The sequence below is a fragment of the Grammomys surdaster genome, unplaced genomic scaffold (assembly GCF_004785775.1).
Source record: "Grammomys surdaster isolate TR1022 unplaced genomic scaffold, NIH_TR_1.0 193, whole genome shotgun sequence".
Classification (NCBI taxonomy): Eukaryota; Metazoa; Chordata; class Mammalia; order Rodentia; family Muridae; genus Grammomys; species Grammomys surdaster.
In genome coordinates this window covers 11,138,832-11,159,155 of record NW_021604638.1, presented here as the reverse complement: position 1 = coordinate 11,159,155, position 20,324 = coordinate 11,138,832, and the positions used below count along the sequence as shown (strand labels likewise).

General features: G+C 47.6%; 1 protein-coding gene across 2 annotated transcripts; it reads left to right on the top strand.

Moving 5' to 3' along the window:
* The first annotated feature begins 232 nt into the window (after positions 1-232).
* Ttpal (alpha tocopherol transfer protein like) lies at positions 233-16,147 on the top strand. 2 transcript variants are annotated; one of them, XM_028769651.1, is made up of 5 exons: positions 233-288; positions 5,051-5,513; positions 9,410-9,603; positions 12,139-12,249; positions 15,050-16,147. In XM_028769651.1, exons 2-5 carry the CDS (start codon positions 5,066-5,068, stop codon positions 15,326-15,328), a joined length of 1,032 nt encoding a protein of 343 aa, XP_028625484.1. In that variant the 5' UTR covers positions 233-288; positions 5,051-5,065; the 3' UTR covers positions 15,329-16,147. The 2 variants fall into 2 exon arrangements, with proteins under 2 accessions (XP_028625484.1, XP_028625483.1); XM_028769650.1 differs by lacking the exon at positions 233-288 and having other exon boundaries at positions 4,021-5,513.
* Positions 16,148-20,324: the final 4,177 nt, after the last annotated feature.

The window sequence follows — 20,324 nt, the reverse complement described above, 5'->3', positions numbered from 1 at the left end:
TGGCAGTATGTTCCAGGGAAGCAGCTGCTTTACTCCCCCAGGCCTCAGTTTCTCCATCCATATAACCAACTCAGCTACACAGCCCGGGCCACCAGGTGGTGACAAGACCCAAGCCAACGCAGAGCAACTCACGCATGCGCACACCGAGTGGGCGCCGCCTACACGCGACTAACGTCACTTCCGGCGCGAGGGCCGGGCCGGCCGGCTGGGGAGTGCGGGTCTGTTCTGCGCGCGCTGCCAGCCGAGGCTCCTGCCGCCGTGACCCGCGCTCCGCCCGCCGCCGGGCTGGTGAGTGCCCACGAGCCCGTGTGTGCGCCGAGGGGCCAGAGATAGGGACTGGAGAGGGCGAGACCGCCGGAAGTGGGCCAGAGGGGCGGGAGACCCCAGGAAATGGGGACACCTGGGGAGGGGGCGAAGACCGGAAGTAGGGGCCTTGGACCGCTGTCAGCGGCTCGGAGGTCTCTGGGGCTCCGAGAGAGATGGCTTCCTGCCTCCTGTTGTGGACGAGAGGGAATGCTCCAGGGAGAGAGATGACTCCAGGTGGGGAGGATGTCAGGCTTTATCTCTTGTCCATCGTGTCGTTCCCCAGGCTGACAGCCACAGCTGAGCCCTTGGGGATACAACAGGAAGCTGCAGGTGGAAGATGATGAGGCCAGGGTGGGGCTTGACACTTCTTCGCTCTGCCTCAGTGGACAGGGCTTGCCATACTTCCCCTGATGTTTACTGAGTGCTGTCATGAGCCGGCACGGGGTCTTGTGTTGACTCCACAGGCAAGTTCTCTGGCCTGTTGCTATTCACACTGTAGGAGGTCAGTTCCCTCCTTTGTAAAGTGGAAACTGGTGATAATTAGCTCGCTCAGTATTGGGATGATGAAATGTGTAGTTCAGTGGTGCCTTGCATGTGCAAGGCCCTGGGTTTTATCTTCAGCTACAGACACACAGAAAGAAATAAGAAAACGGATGTCCAGTGCGTAGGTTGATTCAAAGCTAAACCCTCAAGTATGTATGACCTCTTTGCATCAGTCCACCGTGATGTAAGCTGCATGAGGCAAGGCCTTATTGTTGTCTGCTGTGTCCCTAGCATCAGTCAGCACAGTGCCTGACACGTACAGGAGGCGAGCAGGAATTCTTTGATAAATGAACGGGTGGGAACTGACTCTGAAGGGTTTTCCTGTAAACACCGGTGACACTGAGCAAAAGTTTCTGAAGACAAATAGGAACCCAGTGCTGTGGGAACCTGGAGGAACTCACCCTGAGGAAGCCAGGGGGGCTTTACAGAATAGATCACATCACAGTTGGGCCTTGAAGATGGATGAGTTGTCCTGTTTGCAGCTAACATGGAGAGGAGCATTCAGTCCATACAGAGGATGTCAGATGTGTGAGATATTCCGGGAATGGCAGATTATTAGTCTGTCTTCCCTGGCAAGGGAAGGAGAGAAAGGAGAGGGCCTTGGAAGCTAATTCTATAGCCTGTGGCACTGCAGTCAGTCTCAGGCAGCGAATTGGAATTCCAGGCACCTACCTGTTGGAAACAGGTTGCCATGGAAACAGCCCAGAGTGGATCCTGTGAGGTCAGGATTGTCCTATCCCTTGCTCAGCACACCTCTGTAAAGTACATTAAAATAAAATATTTTATGATGTGGGGCCTCTATGTCTTAATAGCTTTTTAGGTGGTACATTCAGGTTAATGAACAAGACCTAGGTATCACACACTGATTACCTACACACATGTCAAGAATGGGAGATGTGCTAGTCCACATAGCTCATACCCGGGCAGCTCAGACAGCCTGGAGTCAGTGAAGGCTGACTTTAGCATGTCACTGTCTCTTCTTGCCTGGATTGTTGGTAAACTTTCTACACTAGTGGTCCCCAACCTGTGGGCGGTGATTCACAAAAACCGTTGGAAAACACAGATATTGACATTATGATTCATGACTATCAAAATGATGAAGTAGCAATTGAAATTCTTTTATGGTTGGGGATCCCCACAGCCTGAACTGTATTGAAGGGTCACAGCGTTAGGAAGGAAAGGTGAGAACCACTGCTCTAGGTCATCACTTCCCTGCAGTTCATTTGAAAAATTAAAGTTACTTCTCAGTAGCACTTTCTGGGATGTGTGGGCGTGCATGACAAGGCACACATATGGAGGTCAGAGGTCAGCCTTGGGTTCTCTCCTTCCACCTTTACATGGGTTTGGTAAGTTTTGGAAAGTTTATTTCCACAGTTTGAACTCAGGTAGCCAGGCTGGAGCTGCAAGTGAGCCAATTCTCACCCCTCGTGCATACTTGAGACAATAGAGTTGTCCTTTTAAGTAGAAATTGGATAGTGTCAAACCAGCTCTGCCTTACTCCTCTCAGCACAAAAATTTGAAGTTCTCACTGGCCTAAAGCACCCTAACCACTGGCCCCCAATAGGCTTCTGAATCCGCCTACTTTCTCTCACCTTGCTTCCTTCAATCTAGCTACACTGGGCATCTTGCTTCTCAGAAAAGCCAGGTATTTTCAGATACCTTCCACCACCGTGCCATGTGTTTGGCTTATCCTCTCTTCTGATCTTTGCTAGGGGAACCTTCCCTGACGGCCCTATTTAAAACTGCAAACCTGATCCCACTTCCCGCTTTTCTTCTTCATAATAACGGACTGGCTATTCTGGTTAGAAATGTCTCCCATCTCCACTGGACACAATGAAGCAGGAATTTTTTTTCTTTATGCCTTCAATCCCTGTGCCTGGAAAAGAACCTGGTACATCATAAGTATTTGATATTTGCTAGTTGCATGTGTGTCATCCACTTAGGACTTAGGGTGACTCTGTGTGGGTTGGGAAGAGTCAGAGGAGGAATATACCATTGAGAGGAACCAGAATATGCACAGAATGAGGATATACCTTTGGAAGCGAGTGCAAGAAGCTGATGAGGCTAGAGTTTGGAATTCAAGAAATGGAGTTTGCAACCCTAAGATTTGGAGGGAGTGGCTTGCTTGGCCACTGGCTGCAGTGGACCAGGAGTTTAGTCAGGGCATTACAGGTATGTACAAGATCTTTGAGATGGCCCTGCTTTCCTTGTTGAGCATGGGATGGAAGATCAGTATCTACTCATGGACAGAGGCTTAGGCTTTGCAGCCAGCGAGTCCTGCGGCTAGCTTATTCCCAGGATACCTTCGGCAGCTGTCCTTTGTTTTCCATCCAGTAGTGAGTTAGTGCAGGCTTTCCCAGTATCAAGCAATCCCTAGTATCGACAGACAAACAGACAGTGTGTGGAGTTTATTGGAGTGTCTACACAGGCAAAGGGAAGGGAGATGGCAAAGGAAGAGCCTTCAGTCTGTAATGCAGGTCTCGCCCCTCTGAAGGAGGTTTAGGCAGGAAGAATCTGACAGCAGTCCAGCCCCTGGAAGAATCTAGCCAGAGGGACAGAGACCTTGAACCACAGTTGCCTCTTGGAGCCACACATGTCTCTTTTGGTCATTCACTGGCTGGGGGAATTGAAGAGTGTTTGTACAAAGCCTGGCCTTAAGTGGATAGTGTCTCTGAAGGGACAACAGCTGGACCCTTAGGTTCCATTTCCTTAGCAGCAGATCTGACATATTTCCATGATCACTATAGTAAGTTACATTGTAAAAATAAAATTCAAGCAAGCTGAACATGATGTCACATACATGTAATTCCAGCATCTAGAGGCTGAAACTGCAAGTTCCAAACCATGTTGAACTACATAGTGAATCTCAAAACAATCAAATAAAAAACAGTATAGTTAAAAAAAAATTCTCTTAAATGTCCAGTTGTTCAGATCTATTTCTTAGAGGTAACTGCTGGTAAATTTTTTATCTCCTTCCACACAAATCTGATTGTTTTCTGTACTCTATTCTGACTTTTTCCTTCTTCATGTCAATTCATGAAGACCTGTGCCTGTCTGTCTGTATCAGTTTCTCTCTCTCTCTCTCTCTCTCTCTCTCTCTCTCTCTCTCTCTCTCTAGCAATTATTAATTTGCATGGGACAAGGTGGGGCATGTTTATGCCACAGTGTGGATGTGGAGATCAGAGGACAACTTGTGGGAGTCAATTCCCTTCTTCCACCACATGTTCCTGAGATCAAACTCCCATTGTTAGGCTTGGTGTCTGGTGCCTTCACTTGCTGAGCCATCTTGCTGGCCTTCCAGCTTATTTTTTAAGGCAGTCTAATAACCTAGAGCTCACCCGCTCCACTAGTCTGCTTGGCCAGTGGGCTTCAGCGATCCTCCTGTCTCTACCTGCTGCTTCCCCAAGCACTGAGGCTACAGACTCACAGGCAGCTATCCCTGGCTTTTATGTGGATACTGGGGATCAAAACAATAGTTTGCTCACTGAACCGTCTTCCAGCCTAGTTTTGAATTTCAGTATTGACAAACTGTTCTGTAGAAGGGTTCAATGTATATTCCCACCAGTATTTAAGACCTTTGGTTTTTTTGGTACTGGCTTTGAGTCTCAGTGTTGCTTGTTGTTTGCATTCACATTCGTGTAATGATGAGTTGAGCCTCTATTTAGACTCTTCCAAGAAGACATAGTGTTCAGCTGTTGGATGTGACTTAGGTATGTGACTCAGATCATGATCACTCCTCCTAGGGACTCACCTCCCCGAGGTAACGTCAGAAAAACTCCCAGTCCCTCATTCCTCCTCCCCCACCCCAGTTCCATGTAAGCAATGCTTCACCTTCAAAAATTACATGTATACACATATATGTGAGTTCATGAATATGTCCATGCCAAGGAGAGGGCACAGAGACTAATGGGGTTAATTCTTTCAGCTTTCTGTGGGTTCTTGGGATCAGACTGGTTCTTAGGGTTGTATGGCAAAAGTTACCTGTCACACCATCAACCGAAGGTGCGTGTTCTCTCTCAACAGGGTTTCACTGTGTAATAGCTGTGGCTGTCCTAGAGCTCACTTGTAGACCAGGCTGGCCTTGAACTCACATAGCTCCTCCTGCCTCTGCCTCCTGAGTGCCAGGATTAAAGGCACGCACCACCACCACTAGCTTCATGCTTCACGTTCTTAACCTCACTTGTGGCCTGTGTGTCAGCAGGGATCCTGATAGCTAATGTCAGAAGAAAGTGACTCTCTGAGAACCAGCCCCTCTGTGGCCTCACTCTCCGAAAATGAGCTGCCACTGCCTCCGCCGGACCCTCCCGGCTATGTGTGCTCACTGACAGAAGACTTGGTCACCAAAGCCAGGGAAGAGCTTCAGGAGAAGCCTGAGTGGAGACTCCGGGATGTGCAGGCCCTTCGAGACATGGTGCGGAAGGAATACCCATACCTGAGTACCTCACTGGACGATGCCTTCCTGTTGCGCTTTCTGAGGGCCCGAAAGTTTGATTATGACCGGGCCCTGCAGCTGCTGGTCAACTACCATGGCTGCAGGCGGAGCTGGCCAGAGGTCTTCAGCAACCTGAGGCCATCAGCACTGAAAGACGTTCTCAACTCTGGATTCCTCACAGTGCTGCCCCACACGGACCCCAGGGGCTGCCATGTCCTCTGCATCCGACCAGGTACTGGGTAGTGTCTCTGAGATGGGTCTGTCCTTCACCCAATTTCCTCTCATAGTCCCCCACTTCCTTGTTTTAGTGAAGGGTCTTTTCTTTTTGGTTTTGGCTTTTTAAAACAGTCCAGGCTGATCTCAGACTCACCGTGCAGCAGAGGGTGATCTTTTACTTCTGACCCTCTTGCCTCTACCTCTCAAATGCTAAGATTGTAAGTGTGTATCATCATGGCTGGCCTCAAAACTCTTTTGAGTACAGGTGGCAAAACCATCCTCAGACAACAAGGAAGCCTTGACTTAATGAGGCAGAAACAGCTCCCAGATCTACCGAATCAAAGATGCCGCCAGTATGACCAGAACATGGACCCCAGGGCACAGGCCTCTAGCCCTGTCTCTGCTTGGCACAGATAGCTTCTTCATACTTTTCCTCCAAAGGGCAGCAAAGTAAAATCTGGCTCCTGTTAGCTCTCAGGCCACCTAGCTTCCCAGTGAGCTTCTGTCAGTGCAAACTCAAATTTCCAAAAGAGAGTGCAGTGAGCTCAGGAATCGTGGTCACAGACGCAGGCACAGTTGCCAAGCCCCTCCCAGCACCTCCTCTGAGTGAGCTGAGTACAGTTCTGAGTGAGCCCGTGTGGGCTGGGCAGAAGCCTGGAAAGGCACCTGTTCTCTGCCTCCTTCCCCCTCCTCTCCTCTTGGGTTAAACCTTGACAGAATTCACTTTATTTTTACTTTTCTTTTTTTCAGTGCTGGGAATAACCCTAGCTCACACCTGTTGGACAGGACTGTACCACTGAGCTGTGACCAGAACCCCTTCTGTCTGTCTGTCTGTCTGTCTGTCTGTCTGTCTGTCTCTCTCTCTCTCTCTCTCTCTCTCTCTCTCTCTCTCTCTCTTTCTCTCTTTCTCTCTTTCTCTCTCTCTCCTTACTTATTGAGATAAGCGCTCTCTATATAGCCGTAGCTGTCATGGAAGTTGCTATTTAGAACAAGCTGACCTCAAACTCACAGAGATATACCTGCCTCTGCCTCCCCAATGCTGGAAAAAGCATATGCCCGACTTGAAAAAAACAAACAAAACAAAAATGTATTTTTTTAACCTTACACAGAGACCTGTGGTAGACTCAGAGATAAATAAGCATCATCACATCCACTTATTCCTCTGTCTAATCTACGATGGCACTGTTCAAACAGTAGACAGGAGGTGGCCACTTAGGTGTCAGGAAAGATAATGAAAATCATGGTCCTGCCCCGTCTGGTGGCTCATCTCAGTTCTATAGCACAGCCATTTGCAGCAAGGGAAGAACATTTAAAATTGTGACCCTAGGAGGAGTTAAAAGAGGAGAAATGTAGAAATGTTTTAGCCAGTGAACTCCAGCCTTGTGATTCCTAACTCTGTCTCCCGGGCACCTGGGCAGTTGAGGCAGGGGCCTTCCCTCCACTCACAGCCTGCAGCTCCCTTCATTGCAAGGCCCAGGAGAGATGAGCATAGGATGACAGCACTCCTCCTAAGCAGGCCACACAGTGAGCACGCTGGCAGCCTCTGCCTGCAGTCACCTGAAGGGTGTCTGCCGAATAGCCGGCTCCAGGTTTCCCTCCTGGGTGCCTCTCATGACCTTCTAGCCTTTTATAAACAGTCCTTACAGTCTAGACCCTTCTCTTCACCCATACTGCATGCCAGACAGCTGGAGCCGCTTTACCTACCCGCTGTGCTAGGCACTTTCCAAAATTAGGTGTTTATTTTAAAATAAGCAGTGCAGACTTCTGAGCACCGAGAGACCTAGAAAACAGCCAGCAAGCTTTGTCCTGCTGCTGTGAGCTCACCTCATAAAAGTGTGTTATCAGATGGTCAGATGCACCTTGCTAGCCGAGCCTCCTCCTGGCTTGTAGCTAAGCTTATGAGATGAATTCTGTCCTTGTGTTTGGATGAGGTCTGGACCTCTCTCTGCTGACCCACCTTCTTAGGAGGAAGCCTACCCGTGAAGCTGTGTTGCTGACGGGCTCCACTTTGCCTTTTGCTAAGCATTTTTGACATAGATGTGATGGAAAGATTCTGTGGTTCACAGAGCAGGCTTGATTCACATGAACATTAACCACCAAGTTTGGCAAAGATTGGCTATGAGAATTTTGCATAGGGTAGGTAAGATAGCCCAGTAGGTGAGAGCACTTGCCCCACAGGCCTGATTCAGATCCCTGGAACCCAGGTAAAAGTGAAAAGTGTCAATCCAGATTGTGTTCTGACTCCCGTACATGCTCTATAGCACGAGTGTCCCCTCACACATAATTGGGTACGTGTATTATATATACATACCCAAAAATATTTTTAAAAAGAAAAGTATTTTGTGCACATTAAATATCCATTGCTTGCAAAGTGAACTTTTGTTTATTAATGTATTCAATGATTTCATATATATATGTGTGTGTGTGTGTGTATTTACTTTGAACATAATCTCCCATTCTCCTCTATTACCCCTCCCTCTGAATCACCCCAAGCTCCTTCTTCCCAAGAAGCCCTCAATGCTCATGCCCACCCCCACCCGGCCCCCACCCCTCAGGGAATGGGTGGGTGGGAACAGCCTGCTGCATTTCAGTAGAGTTGCTTGTATCAAGAGCATACGTTGGGAGTTATTTACCTGAGCATGGGGATCTTAGCAGTGGCCACATAACTGAGGACTAGGGACCCCTACCCAAGCATTTAGGGGTGATTTTTTTTTGAGACAGGAGACAGGGTCTCATGTAGCCCAGGCTGGCCCTTAACTTTCTATGTAGCTGAAGAAGACCTGAACTTCTCCCAAGAGCTGAGGGTGCAGGTGTGAGCCACAGCCCCTGCCATAAGATTTTGGTAAAGATTTTCATGAGAATAGTTAGGTACCAGCTGGGCATGGTGGCCCATGCCTATTAGCCCAACACTCAAAAGTTCAAGGGCAGTCTGGGCTACAGAGTAAGACTGTCTCAACCCCCTCGCCCTAGCCAGAAAAATAGTGACTAAGAGTCAACAGTACCATTGTTGTACTTTCTCTTTTCCCAAAGAGAAGAATCATTCAATATGCAAATATTAATGAAACATGCATCCTGCGAGGAGGAGTTTGAGGAGGGGCCTTGTGGAACATGGCTGTGCTCCATCCTGCTACACCGCTGGAGGTGTGTGTCAGTGGGGTCTCACTCTTTACGAGGCAAATGACAAATGCCTGAAAGCCAGCTTGGACCAGTTAAAACAAGAACTCCTTTACATAGGCGACATCTGGGTTCAGTTAGACTTGGGGGGACTGGAGGTGACTCCATCTTTGCCAGCCTTGGCTTGGGCTTCGTTGTCAGAGCAGCTCGGCCTCACAGGCCCCTGGATTTCAGGTCCACAGCATTACCGCTGTGAGAGGGAGGGGAGCTTCCCCTTCCCAAGAACCACACCCCAGATTAAGTCTGGCACTGTGTGACCTGGCTAGGCTGTCATACCAGCTCCGCCAGCCAGTCCCCATCTCTCACCCGCCCTGGAGTCGTCAGTCAAGTCAGTTGTGTGCAACTTGTGTGGCCAGAATGGACAGTCACTGTGGTGATATAATAGCACTCGATGGCAGGAAGCAGAGGTGGCCAGGAAGACAGGTGTCCTTACCTGTTTACTTAAGACAGAGGCTCAGAGTCCTGAAGCACCTTGTCCCAAGTCATACAGCTAGTAAAGGTCAGAAGCTACCATGGCTGACTTCACAGCCCAGGCTTTTAACCTCTAAAGCCAGTGGTGCTTTTATCCCCAGATGTTCCACCAGGTTTGCGAGGTTGGGAAACATCAGCTGCCGGGCAGGACTGTGATGCAGAGTGCTGTTCTCTTCCATTTTGGAGCTGGAGCTTTAGAAGATGCATCCTTCTCTGAGCACTTGTCTGTATTCCTTCTGTAACACTGTCCATCTCTTGTGACCTCAGACAGATGGATACCGAGCAACTACCCGATTACCGAGAACATCCGAGCCGTATACTTGACATTAGAAAAACTCATTCAGTCCGAGGAGACCCAGGTGAACGGGATTGTAATCCTGGCCGACTACAAGGGAGTGAGCTTATCGAAAGCATCTCACTTTGGGCCTTTTATAGCCAAAAAGGTGATTGGCATCCTTCAGGTATGGCCCCTGGTCACCACATGCCCCTGCCATGGGGCTTTGCTTTCCCCCAGCCCTGTCCACTTACTACCATCTTATGGAGGACTACACAGACCCCACTTCCCACAGGCAGTGAGAGAAGGAACCTCTTATCTGTGCTTAACGGTTCACAGAGCCCTGTTGCTGTCATTACAGATTGGTCCTTCAGGGAACACACTGGGGCCAGCAAGAATTTATTTTCCTTTTTGATAGATATGGCAGCCGAGGGCTAGAGAACATACGTGCACATTCCTGCTTCGTGTGCCACAGTTAGGGAAGGCTGAGCTCTTGTTCACCGGGCTGCCCGTTGGGTGCTGCCCCTTGTGAGCTGGGAGGTGCCCGAGGCTCAGCTGCTCTTCCCTAGGTCCACAGTGTCCAGGCCCTGCTGTGAGTTGATTCACTTAAACAGACCACTTCTGTATTGGCCATCATTTGATTCTGTTTTTTGAGACAAAATTTCTTGTAGTCCACGCTGGCCTCAAACTTGATATGTAGCCAAAGATTGACCTAATCCCCCTGCCTCACAGCTCCACCACTGTAAATCTGAATGATCTTCTTTAGCTTCTACCATTTTTCTTTCTATTTTTTTAAACTCAAGATATATTTATTTTATTTATATGAGTACACTGTAACTGTCTTCAGACACACTAGAAAAGGGCATCGGATCCCATTCCAGATGGCTGTGAGCCACCGTGTGGTTGCTGGGAATTGAACTCAGGACCTCTGGAAGAGCAGTCAGTGCTCTTAACCACTGAGCCATCTCTCCAGCCCTGTTTTTATTTTCTTGTGCTAGGACTAGAACTCAGGACCTCATGTTTGTTAAGCAAACACTCTTCTACTGAGCTACATCCCTGGCAATATGGCTTGTTTTGTTTTTAAATTATTTTATGTATATGGGTGTTTTGTCTGTATGTGTATCTGCACATGTGAACCTGGTGTCCCAGGAGGTCAGAAGACGCTTTCAGGTTTCTGAAGACTAGAGTTGCAGATAGTTGTAAGCTGGCATATGGGTGCTGGGAATCACCCAGCTCCCCTGGAAGAACAGCCAGTGCTCTCAGCTACTGAGCCATTCTTTCAGCTTCTGGCTCTGTGGTTTGATGACTCCAGCTGAATCACACATACACACGGTGTTGGGATTGAGTTTGTATCTGTATCTTCCTACTAATGTAGGATTACCCAGAAGGGACCCAAGTTTCAGGGTTAAATAAGTCTGTGAACTGTGTGATTTAATGTGTCTCTCACTGTAAACATTAGGGTAGTAAACTGTGAACAGAACTGCGCTTAAAGGAGCATTTCGTCCTTTCTTTCTTTCCCTTTCTCTCTTTCTTTCTCTCTTTCTTTCTTTCTTTTTTAAATATTCATTTATTTTTATGAGTACACTGTTGCTGTCTTCAGACATACCAGAAGAGGGCATCAGATCCCATTACAGATGGTTGTGAGCTACCATGTGGTTGCTGGGAATTGAACTCAGGACCTCTGGAAGAGCAGTCAGTGCTCTTAACCACTGAGCCATCTCTCCAGCCCAAAACATTTCTTTTTTGAATAGAACTAGAGCTCTGCATGTTAGGCAAGGGCTCTACTATTGAGCCACAGTCCAGCCACTTTAAAAAAAAAAAAACTCAAAAAACTCAATTTTTATTTTGAGACAGAGTTTCCCCAAGGAGGCTAGGCTAGCCTTGAATTATTCTGTATATTATTTACTTTTTTGTCACGATGATAAAACACCATGACCAAGGCAGCTTACAGGAAAAGAAGTTTATTTCTCATATGACTCCAGAGAGATAAGAGTCTGAGATATGGCAGGGAAGCCTGGCATCAAGGGTCAAACCTTGTGGCAGGACAGGAAGCCGAAAGCACAAATGAGAGAGCAAGAAGAATAGTGTGGGGCTGTGTGCTCTCAGAGCCTGTCCCCAGGCCATGCTTCCTCCAGGAGGCCACGTCTCAGCTTCTCAAACAGAGCCACCAAGTGGGACCAAGTGATGAGATGCCCAAGCCTATGGGGGATATCTCATTAAAACCACCATACTCTGTATTCTAAGCAGGCCTTGAACTCATAACCCTCCCACCTCAGCTTCCTGCATAGCTGTGATTGCAGGCTTGAGCCACCCGGAGAGGCTAGGGAAACCTATCTGACTGTGTAGCTCACCAAATTCTTCTGGCTCACGTAGTATTCCCAAGCAGCCCTGCTTCACGTCATATCTGATACACCCTGGGAAATGGGCTTGAGGCAGCTCTGACCTGGAAGGCCTATTGTCTTCCAGCTCTTCCTCTGTGGACTTGGGCCTTTGCTTGCTGCTATGAGAGGGGCTCCCCACCCCTTTGCCTAGCTCTTCTGACCCAGACCTCCTCATGATTTATCTTCCTGTTTGTTCAGACCAGGGCTGGCTCTGAGGAGGTAGTGAGAGTCAGACCAGACTGTCGCTGGGCCTATTATGGTTTAGATGGGGAGGGGAGCTGCGGAGGGAACGGCATACAGGTATTAGAGATGTTCTAACAAGGTGCTCTTCCCCCACACAGGATGGCTTCCCCATTCGGATAAAAGCAGTTCACATAGTGAACGAACCTCGGATATTTAAGGGCATTTTTGCCATCATAAAACCATTTCTGAAGGAGAAAATTGCAAACAGGGTAAGTGACAGCCTTTGAACGTGATACTTTTTTTAAAATCTCCTTTAATTTTTTTTTCTGACCTGATTTATTTGTGATACCTAGAACATCAACATTTGTGTCCAGGAACTAATTTGGAAACATATGGTACAGATAAACATGTTCCATCCCTTTTCTGAGGGGAAGATGGAACTGGTAAGAGTAGGGTGAGCAGGACCAGGGTGTTGGGTTTACAACAGAGCTCATGCAGCCCAGGCTGAAGGCAGGGTTTTTATCTCAGACTGCCTCTCTGCTCTGTAATCTACTGAGACTTCCTGGTCTCCTGCCTTATCCAGCATTGCATTTTATGTGTAAGAGGGACTAGAAAAGGGAAGGAATGGGTCATCAAGCAGGTGGATTGATGGATCCAGTCGATCATTGCTAACTCAGAGCTTCATACCTGCTTGGTGAGTGATCTACCATACTCCACAGCCAGCCCTAGATGACACTTTTAAAGGAGAGTCTTCCTTTCTGAGCCACACAGGCCCTCCTCTGTGAGGCCATCTCTCTCAGGACCACTGATGGAAATGTGGTTGGTGTCTTTATTCTCCTTCCCACTCAGAGACATTGAGGTCATGCCAAACACTGGGTTCACTTTCACACTTGATCTTATGTTTTTAAAGATCTCTTAACTTTAATGTCTCTGCGTGTGTGTGTGTGTGTGTGTGTGTGTGTGTGTGTGTGTGTGTGTGTTGCCTGAGAAGAGAGCATTGGATTCCCCTGGAATTGGATTTACATGCCTGTTGTGAGCCACCTGAAGACCTGAAGTGGATGCTGTGAACTGAACTCAGGTCCTCTAGAAGAGCAGTAAATGGTCTTCATTTCTGAACCATCTCTCCAGCCCAGTTTCATATCTTTTCAAAAAGAAGCATACAGAAATAGATAATCTCAAGACTGTAAGAGCTAAAACTTAGAATCTGGGTCCAGATTCCCAGGCCCTTCCCGTTAGCAGAGAGGGGTGGCGCCTGGTATGAGTGGTTTTTAAGTCTCCTTGGTAATTTTGCTGTTGAGACTTGAGAAGTCCTGGCTGGGTGTGAGCCCCTGTTGGTTCCTAACCTATCTTTCTGTTGCTGTGATAAACACCCCACAAAAGCCACTTAAGGGACAAAGGGTTTGTTGACAATAGCTTGAAGTAACTGGTTGAGTTGCATCCACAGTGAGAAGCCAGGGCCTGCTCTCTCCATGTTATTCAGACCAGGATCCAGCTCTCACCGCAGTTGACACATTAAAGATCATCCCCAACAGGCATGCCCAGAGTCCAGTCTACCAAGGGATCAGTCGCTGACAGTTCACAGTACCCATCACAGTTCCTAAAGGCTATCTGCAGACAGGTTGCATCTTTGAAATCCTCTTCTGTGGTCCCCGATGATGCTCGTGTATTCCCTTCAGGGCTCATTCATTCAAAAGTATAATCGACCAACTTCTAGATGGCATGAAACACAGGAAGAGCAGGCCCAAATCCCCGCCCAAAGATCCTCACACTGGAAAGATGCTCCAGAGACTGAAGTAATAGTAAGATGAAGGGGTTGTGCACTCGTCGGGTAGTGAAGGCCGGTGCCATTGAGACTTAGGAGGTGAGAGAGTAAGCCATACAGCAACTGGGAGACCAACACAGTATAACGCAGAGGCACAGGAGGGATGCCCAGCATGCTGAAGAGCAGGTAGGAAGCCGGTGTGGCCAGGCCTAAGTGATAGGGAGACTGATGGGTGAAGTCTGAGGAACTAAAGGGCCCGTCTGTGACGGGCCTGGTGGGCCCGCAAGCAGACTGTACATGCAGTGACATTACCTGAGCCACACTGAAAGGAGGGGACTGTTTTGGGTCAAGGCTCCAACTTGAGAGGCCAGGTAGGAGGCTGATGGGAGGCTCTGAGAAATGACGGTGGCACAGGACTGGTGGCCTGGTAGTTGTGTCATGGCTGGACTGACGGTCCACTCAGTGGGGTGTGCAGTGGAGGATTGAGGTGTTACAGGCACCTGAGGCAGAGGAGCCTTCATCATTCAGCACATGTTTATTTGAACACCTGCCACAGGGAGATTGATTCACTACAGATTCCCCCAGCATGTGTGTGTCTGTACTTAGCAAATGTTTTTATTAGTATCTTAGGTTTCTAATACTGTGATAAACCCATAACCTTGGCTTCCATATCCCTGATCACAGTCCACTGAGGGAAGCCAAGGCAGGAAGTTCAGGGGAAGACCCCAAGGCAGGAAAGTGAGGGAAGAACTGAACTAGAGACTGGAGGGGTGCTGCTTACTGGCTTGCCCCTTAAAGCTTGCCCCATTCACTGTTTTATAACCAGAACCACCTTCACAGGGCTGGGAGAATGTCCCCCAGGCCAGTCTGATAGGGGCTTTTCCTCAGTTGAGGTTCTCCCTTCTCATAAGATTCTAGCTTGTATCAAGCTGACAAAAACCCAGCACAATTAACATGTTAATATGATCCAAAGCTGCACGATGGATGTCATTGTCATTCCCTGTGGCCAGCTTGTCCTCCTCACACTCCCGAGCCTCTTCCTCTCTACATCCCTCTTCTACTTTCATGTCTGTTTTGTCTGTTTTAGTGATCCAACAAGTTTATTTAGGGTTATTTACAATCTCCTGAATAAAGAGCCATTTACAGGAATTTGGGCAATTAAACAGCCGTAACACTGAAGAAAATGTCTCCTCAAGGAAGGAGTAGGCCTCATGTTCCCCCAACCCCATGATGGAATATTGAAAGGACCCGATCTTGTGCCTGTGATCACAGCAGCTGACTGTGCCTTTTATACCGTTCTGTTTTAGTTCTTCCTCCATGGGTCTGACCTGAACTCTCTCCACACAAACCTTCCACGGAATATCCTCCCCAAGGAGTATGGGGGCACAGCTGGAGAGCTGGACACTGCCTCCTGGAACGCGGTGCTGCTGGCCTCGGAGGAGGATTTTGTGAAAGAGTTCTGCCAGCCTATGCCTGCCTGCGACAGTCTCCTGGGCCAGCCCCTGCTACCTGAAGGGCTGATCTCAGATGCACAGTGTGATGACTCCATGCGAGCAGTGAAGTCCCAGCTCTACTCCTGCTATTAGGACTCTTCTGGGAGTCACCATGTGTACTTCCTTCCTCCCTTCCTTAGAAATGCACAGGCTGAAGATGTCAGGACCTTGCTCCACTGTGCAGCTGCTTCAGCTTAAATCTCCTGTAGAGATTTAAGGAGTGCCCATCACAGGCAGACCTTTGACTACCTGGGTTTTTTCAGAGAAGACATGGAAATTGCCCTGGTGATTCCCAGATGTTTGTACTCTTAAGTTTGCAACTATTACTCTGGAAGCTCTATCTGTCTCTTATGCATCTTGGAAAGAACTAGGGTCAAAGTCACTCTGAAGTGACCAGGAGAAGACAATTTGACTGATCAGGACTCTGAAACAATTATTAATCCTGAAAGGTGGCCACATGTGAAACTTGAGTCTCTTTCCCATAAACCCTAGGTGTTGACCTCTGCTGCTCATCAGCAAAGTTCAAGGTTCCGGCCCCAGTTGTCACTGCTGGGCCTAGGAAGCACTGTTAACTGAGTGGTAAACCCCAGGCCCGGGCAGTACTTAAAGATCAAATTTGGAAGCCAGAGGCCTCAAAGCATCCCTGGAATTCCAGGGTTAAATCTTGCAATAGAAACTTTTCCCAAACCCGTAAAGCCTTAGCCATGGACTCACACAAGTCAACATAAAATACTGGATTCAAGGACTGTGGCTAAAGCATTTGGACTAGGAGTCAGGTGTGTGACTGCACAGACCATTTGCTGCTGAGTTTCTGCTATTTGGTTTAGCTCCTGGCCCCCTAGACACCTGAAAAGACCCATGATGGCTCCCAGCAGCCTTGATGGGAGAGTCTTTTTTTTTTTTTTTTTTTTTTTTTTTTGATGGGAGAGTCTTATTCGAAGCTTTCTTAGGTGGTTTGGTTGGGAAAAAGCAGAAGGAAAAAAATAAAGGAAAAGATGAATCTCTCAGCCCCACTAGGTTCCCTAAATTTAAATCATTTTACATCATTAGCTAGTTCTTTGTCTCCTGGACTTAACAAAGGGACAACCAGACTCCTGGGGAGAAATCTCAGAGCAGAAATATTGCCTGTTTGCCAGGCCTTTCTGGTTAGGCCAAGAGGGAGCCATTCAGTCAAGCCTCTGAGGATTCTGGGTCTCTATGTCCCTACTGCTGCTTGTGGACTCTAGAGGTCTGTCTTGGCACCTCAGCTTTGAAGCAGGCTGTGAGACCAGGACCTCCTGGTGCAAAATAAAGCAACTCCTCTGTTGAGCAGCAGGGGAGCAGCAGGCCTCAGCTGAGGGGAGCACACTGGTGGGGCCAGCAAGTGAGCAGGAACCTGGGAGTATCTGACTTTAGGGTAAAGTGCTAGACATTTCAGACAGCTAGAAATCAACTTTCCCTAAATTCAAGGTCATGTGGTATTGAAGAGAAAGGGATGGAACATTAACACCTGAGTGCTGGACAGGGGCTTGTATGCTGAACTCTGAATCCTGTTCCTGAGTCTCTGGCCATAAGGGCACTCTTTTCTGCTTGGTGCTGAAATGTCCTAGTTTAGGAATACAGGAGTTTTCTTCTTTCTCAAGTCCCCTACAGACTTCTAGGCAATTCAGCTTCCTAGAAATGTATGTATTCTGCCTTCATGCAGGAATACAGATAAATTTACAGAAACATCCAGAAGTGGCTTCACACCTTGGCTTTCTCCAGGCACAGGTGGGTTTGGACTGCTCACATTACATCCTTGGCTTGTAAGCACCTCAGGTTAGGGGGCAGTTTCCTCAGAGTTGGAGAGACTGGAGCCATTCCCTTTGAATACCTGAAATGGCTTTATCACCTAGCAGGCAATTTGGGTAGATGTCATTTCATCCTTGAGATCACTCATGGAACTTGTTTCTTCAGTTGGGCCACAACAGCTACATGGCTGTGGTGGTATTATAATACCTCATCAAGGGTTTTCTTAGGGCGCCTCCTTTAGGAAGGAAACCTCTAATTCAGTTGATGTAAGGATAGTGATGCTGTGGTCATGTCAGGCAGAAACACCAGACACATGGGCAGTGGAGACATCTTGGTAAGGCTTCTACTGTGGTCTGCTCAGTTTGTAAGTCTGCTTTCTGCTCTCCTGCCTCAGAAATGCTCAGCTCCAAATGCAAGAAGCGCCATCAAATGTTTCTTCTCAAAGGAGCTTGCTCCACAGGAAGGTCCAGTGGGATTTGCAGGTGGAGTCTTATTTACTGGTTTGTGACCAGATTTACTACTGGTTTTCAATTACCTGGGGTCCTATGTCTGTGTTTTCAACCTTTTCCCATCAAGCAGTTAGTGGTAGCCACTTTGGATTCTTGTGTAATATGCCTGTTTGGCATATTACATAGGAACCTAACAGATAAAAAAATACTTGAAGCCGGGCGGTGGTGGCGCACGCCTTTAATCCCAGCACTTGGGAGGCAGAGGCAGGCGGATTTCTGAGTTCGAGGCCAGCTTGGTCTACCAAGTGAGTTACAGGACAGCCAGGGGTATACAGAAAAACCCTGTCTCAAAAAAAAACAAAACAAAAAAAATACTTGAAACTTCTCAGTGGCCAAGACCTCCGATACCCTCTCTGATGGGTGGGAGCTGGGCTATTTTCCTGACCAATCTAGGCCACCATTTTAGTCCCTGGTCACATTCCTTACTTCAAACTGAAATTCAGTTTGACTTTGAGTATAGGCACATATGGTGGATTCACCTACTTCAGTGTTTTGACCAAAAGTTTATTTTTCTAGTGCATTTTTCTAAATGGTGAAAATACGTAATTTTAGAATGCATGACTGGATCTCCAAAATAAAAATCCCTGTAAAGCTGGGTGTATTGTGCTTTTGTTCTTGAGACAGTCTCACTATGTAGTCCTGGTGACCTGAATAGACAAAGGTTTCCTAACCATGGGCCCAAGGGCAGCTTCCTGCCCTATAAAGTTGGAAAGGGGCACTGTGACAGGCACTGGCAGCCACTGAAGATCACGACACCAGCTGTATATGAAGAGAAATGGACTTGGCTTCGCTCAGTGGAAGAGACATTATGCATTTTTCAGTTCTCAAGACTGAGATATTTCTCTGGACTGACCCTGAATCCTTCCAATGAGAACTAATGGTTCCTAAAGAGCTCCTGTGGGCTGGGCATGTGTGCCAAGTACACAGCACATAATCTCATTTAAATCTTCGGACACCATGAATAAAGTGTACTGCCCCCATCAGGAAAGTGGGGCCCACATATGTAAATTAGCTTGCCAAGGACAAAGCCAGGCAGCCCAACTGGATCCTGCATCAGAAGGACATAAGAGTTTAGTGGCGCACAGCTCTCTTTACACTCATGTAACCAATCCTTGTGAGGACAGAGAGGGAAGAATCAGAGAGACTGAGCCAAATAAACTGGCATATGCCTTAGTCCCTGCTATTCTAGCTAAGGCTGAGGTTTGGGGTTAGACTGGACACCAGCCAGACCACCATCTCGCCATTTGATCCGAGTCAAAAGGCTTTAGGAAGTGAGACTCCATTCCTTAAAAAATTAAAAATATCAGAAATTGGCTTGTTTTCTGGAAACATGTACAGATGTGTAAGTACATTTGTGGGTAGGCGAATGGTTTTTTTGTGTTAGCTGGGTTTAAGACAGGGTCTTATGTAGTCCAATAGGATCTTAAGCCTGATACATTAACCAAGCATGCTGCTGAATTTACAATCCTGCTTCCACACTCCGGTCCTGGGGTCACGGGTGTGCTTTAATGTACATTTTTCTTTTGGGTTAAGGCAAAATCTTACCCTTATAGTCCAGGATGACCGTAAACTCAGAGCAATCCCATCCCAACCTCTCAAAGTGCTGGGATCACAGGCATGAGCCACCAGGCCTGGCTCCTTTGGGTTCATTTCATAAACTTAAGTATACATAATGGCTTCATTATAACATTTTCATTCATGCATGTAATGTATTATTTCCTTACTGTCTCTTATCCTCTCCTTCCCACTGATCCCATTTTCCTAACTAGTCCCTCTTCTACTCAGGTATTTTCTGGTGTGAACCAGTGAGTTAAGTTAGGGCTACTTACACAAGTATACACCATTTGCCTGTAGCTACATTTCTGAAGAAAATGTCTCTCCCTTAGCAACCATTAACTGCCTATAGATACTTGGGGAAGGGCAGAACCCCGTGACCCTCTCCTGACTATAATGTCCTCAGTGGGGTGTGGCCTCATTACTCACTTCTCCAACAGTTTTTCATCTCAGAGACTGAAGTTGTAACCTAACATTTTTATACACAGGTACAGACTATGAAGGGTACTGGGCTGGGACTTGTGCCTCTCATACTAAGCTGTTACCTGTTATTTGTTTATAGAAGGGACATAATGCCCCAGAAGAGAGCAGCTGGGTCCTCATGACTAGCCTACTGGCATGATAGCTGAGTCAGTTGAGAAACTCTAGCACAGGATGCAAGCTTGCTGCTAGCTTCCGATGAGGCAACAGGTAAGTGCACATACCACAGTAGAGCCAGCCCTTCAAGGGAGTCTCTCTGGCGAAGCCTGTTTCTCATTCTAGCAGCCTGACACTTTACCTCCACTTTGAGGCAGTTGTGAGGATTGACAGTACTTCTCCCTGATCAGAGGCAGAACTCTGCCTAAGCACATGGCACTAGTTGAACACTGCCACGGTTAGTGGCAGGGCAAGTTTTATGTGACTGCCAGGTAGTGACCCAGAGATCACCTATTAGGAGCAGACTTAGCTTTGTTCCTATGTTGAAGAAAAATACAATCAAGCAAGGGTTTGTCATAGACAAAAGGCTGTCCTACTTAGTCAGACCTGTTATGGTTCGGTCTAGGATTTCAAAAGCCCTACCTAGCAGGCCCATGGCTTGTTTATAGGGAGAATGGAGTGTTACTGGAGACTGTACCTAGCACCTCATACATGCTAGGCAAACACTGCAGCACCTCTAAGCTATATGCCTCTATTTCTTTTATTTTTTAATTTTAAGATATGGCTTCCCTATTTTGCTCAGGCTGAAACATGACCTATAGCCAAGTCAGGCCTACAAC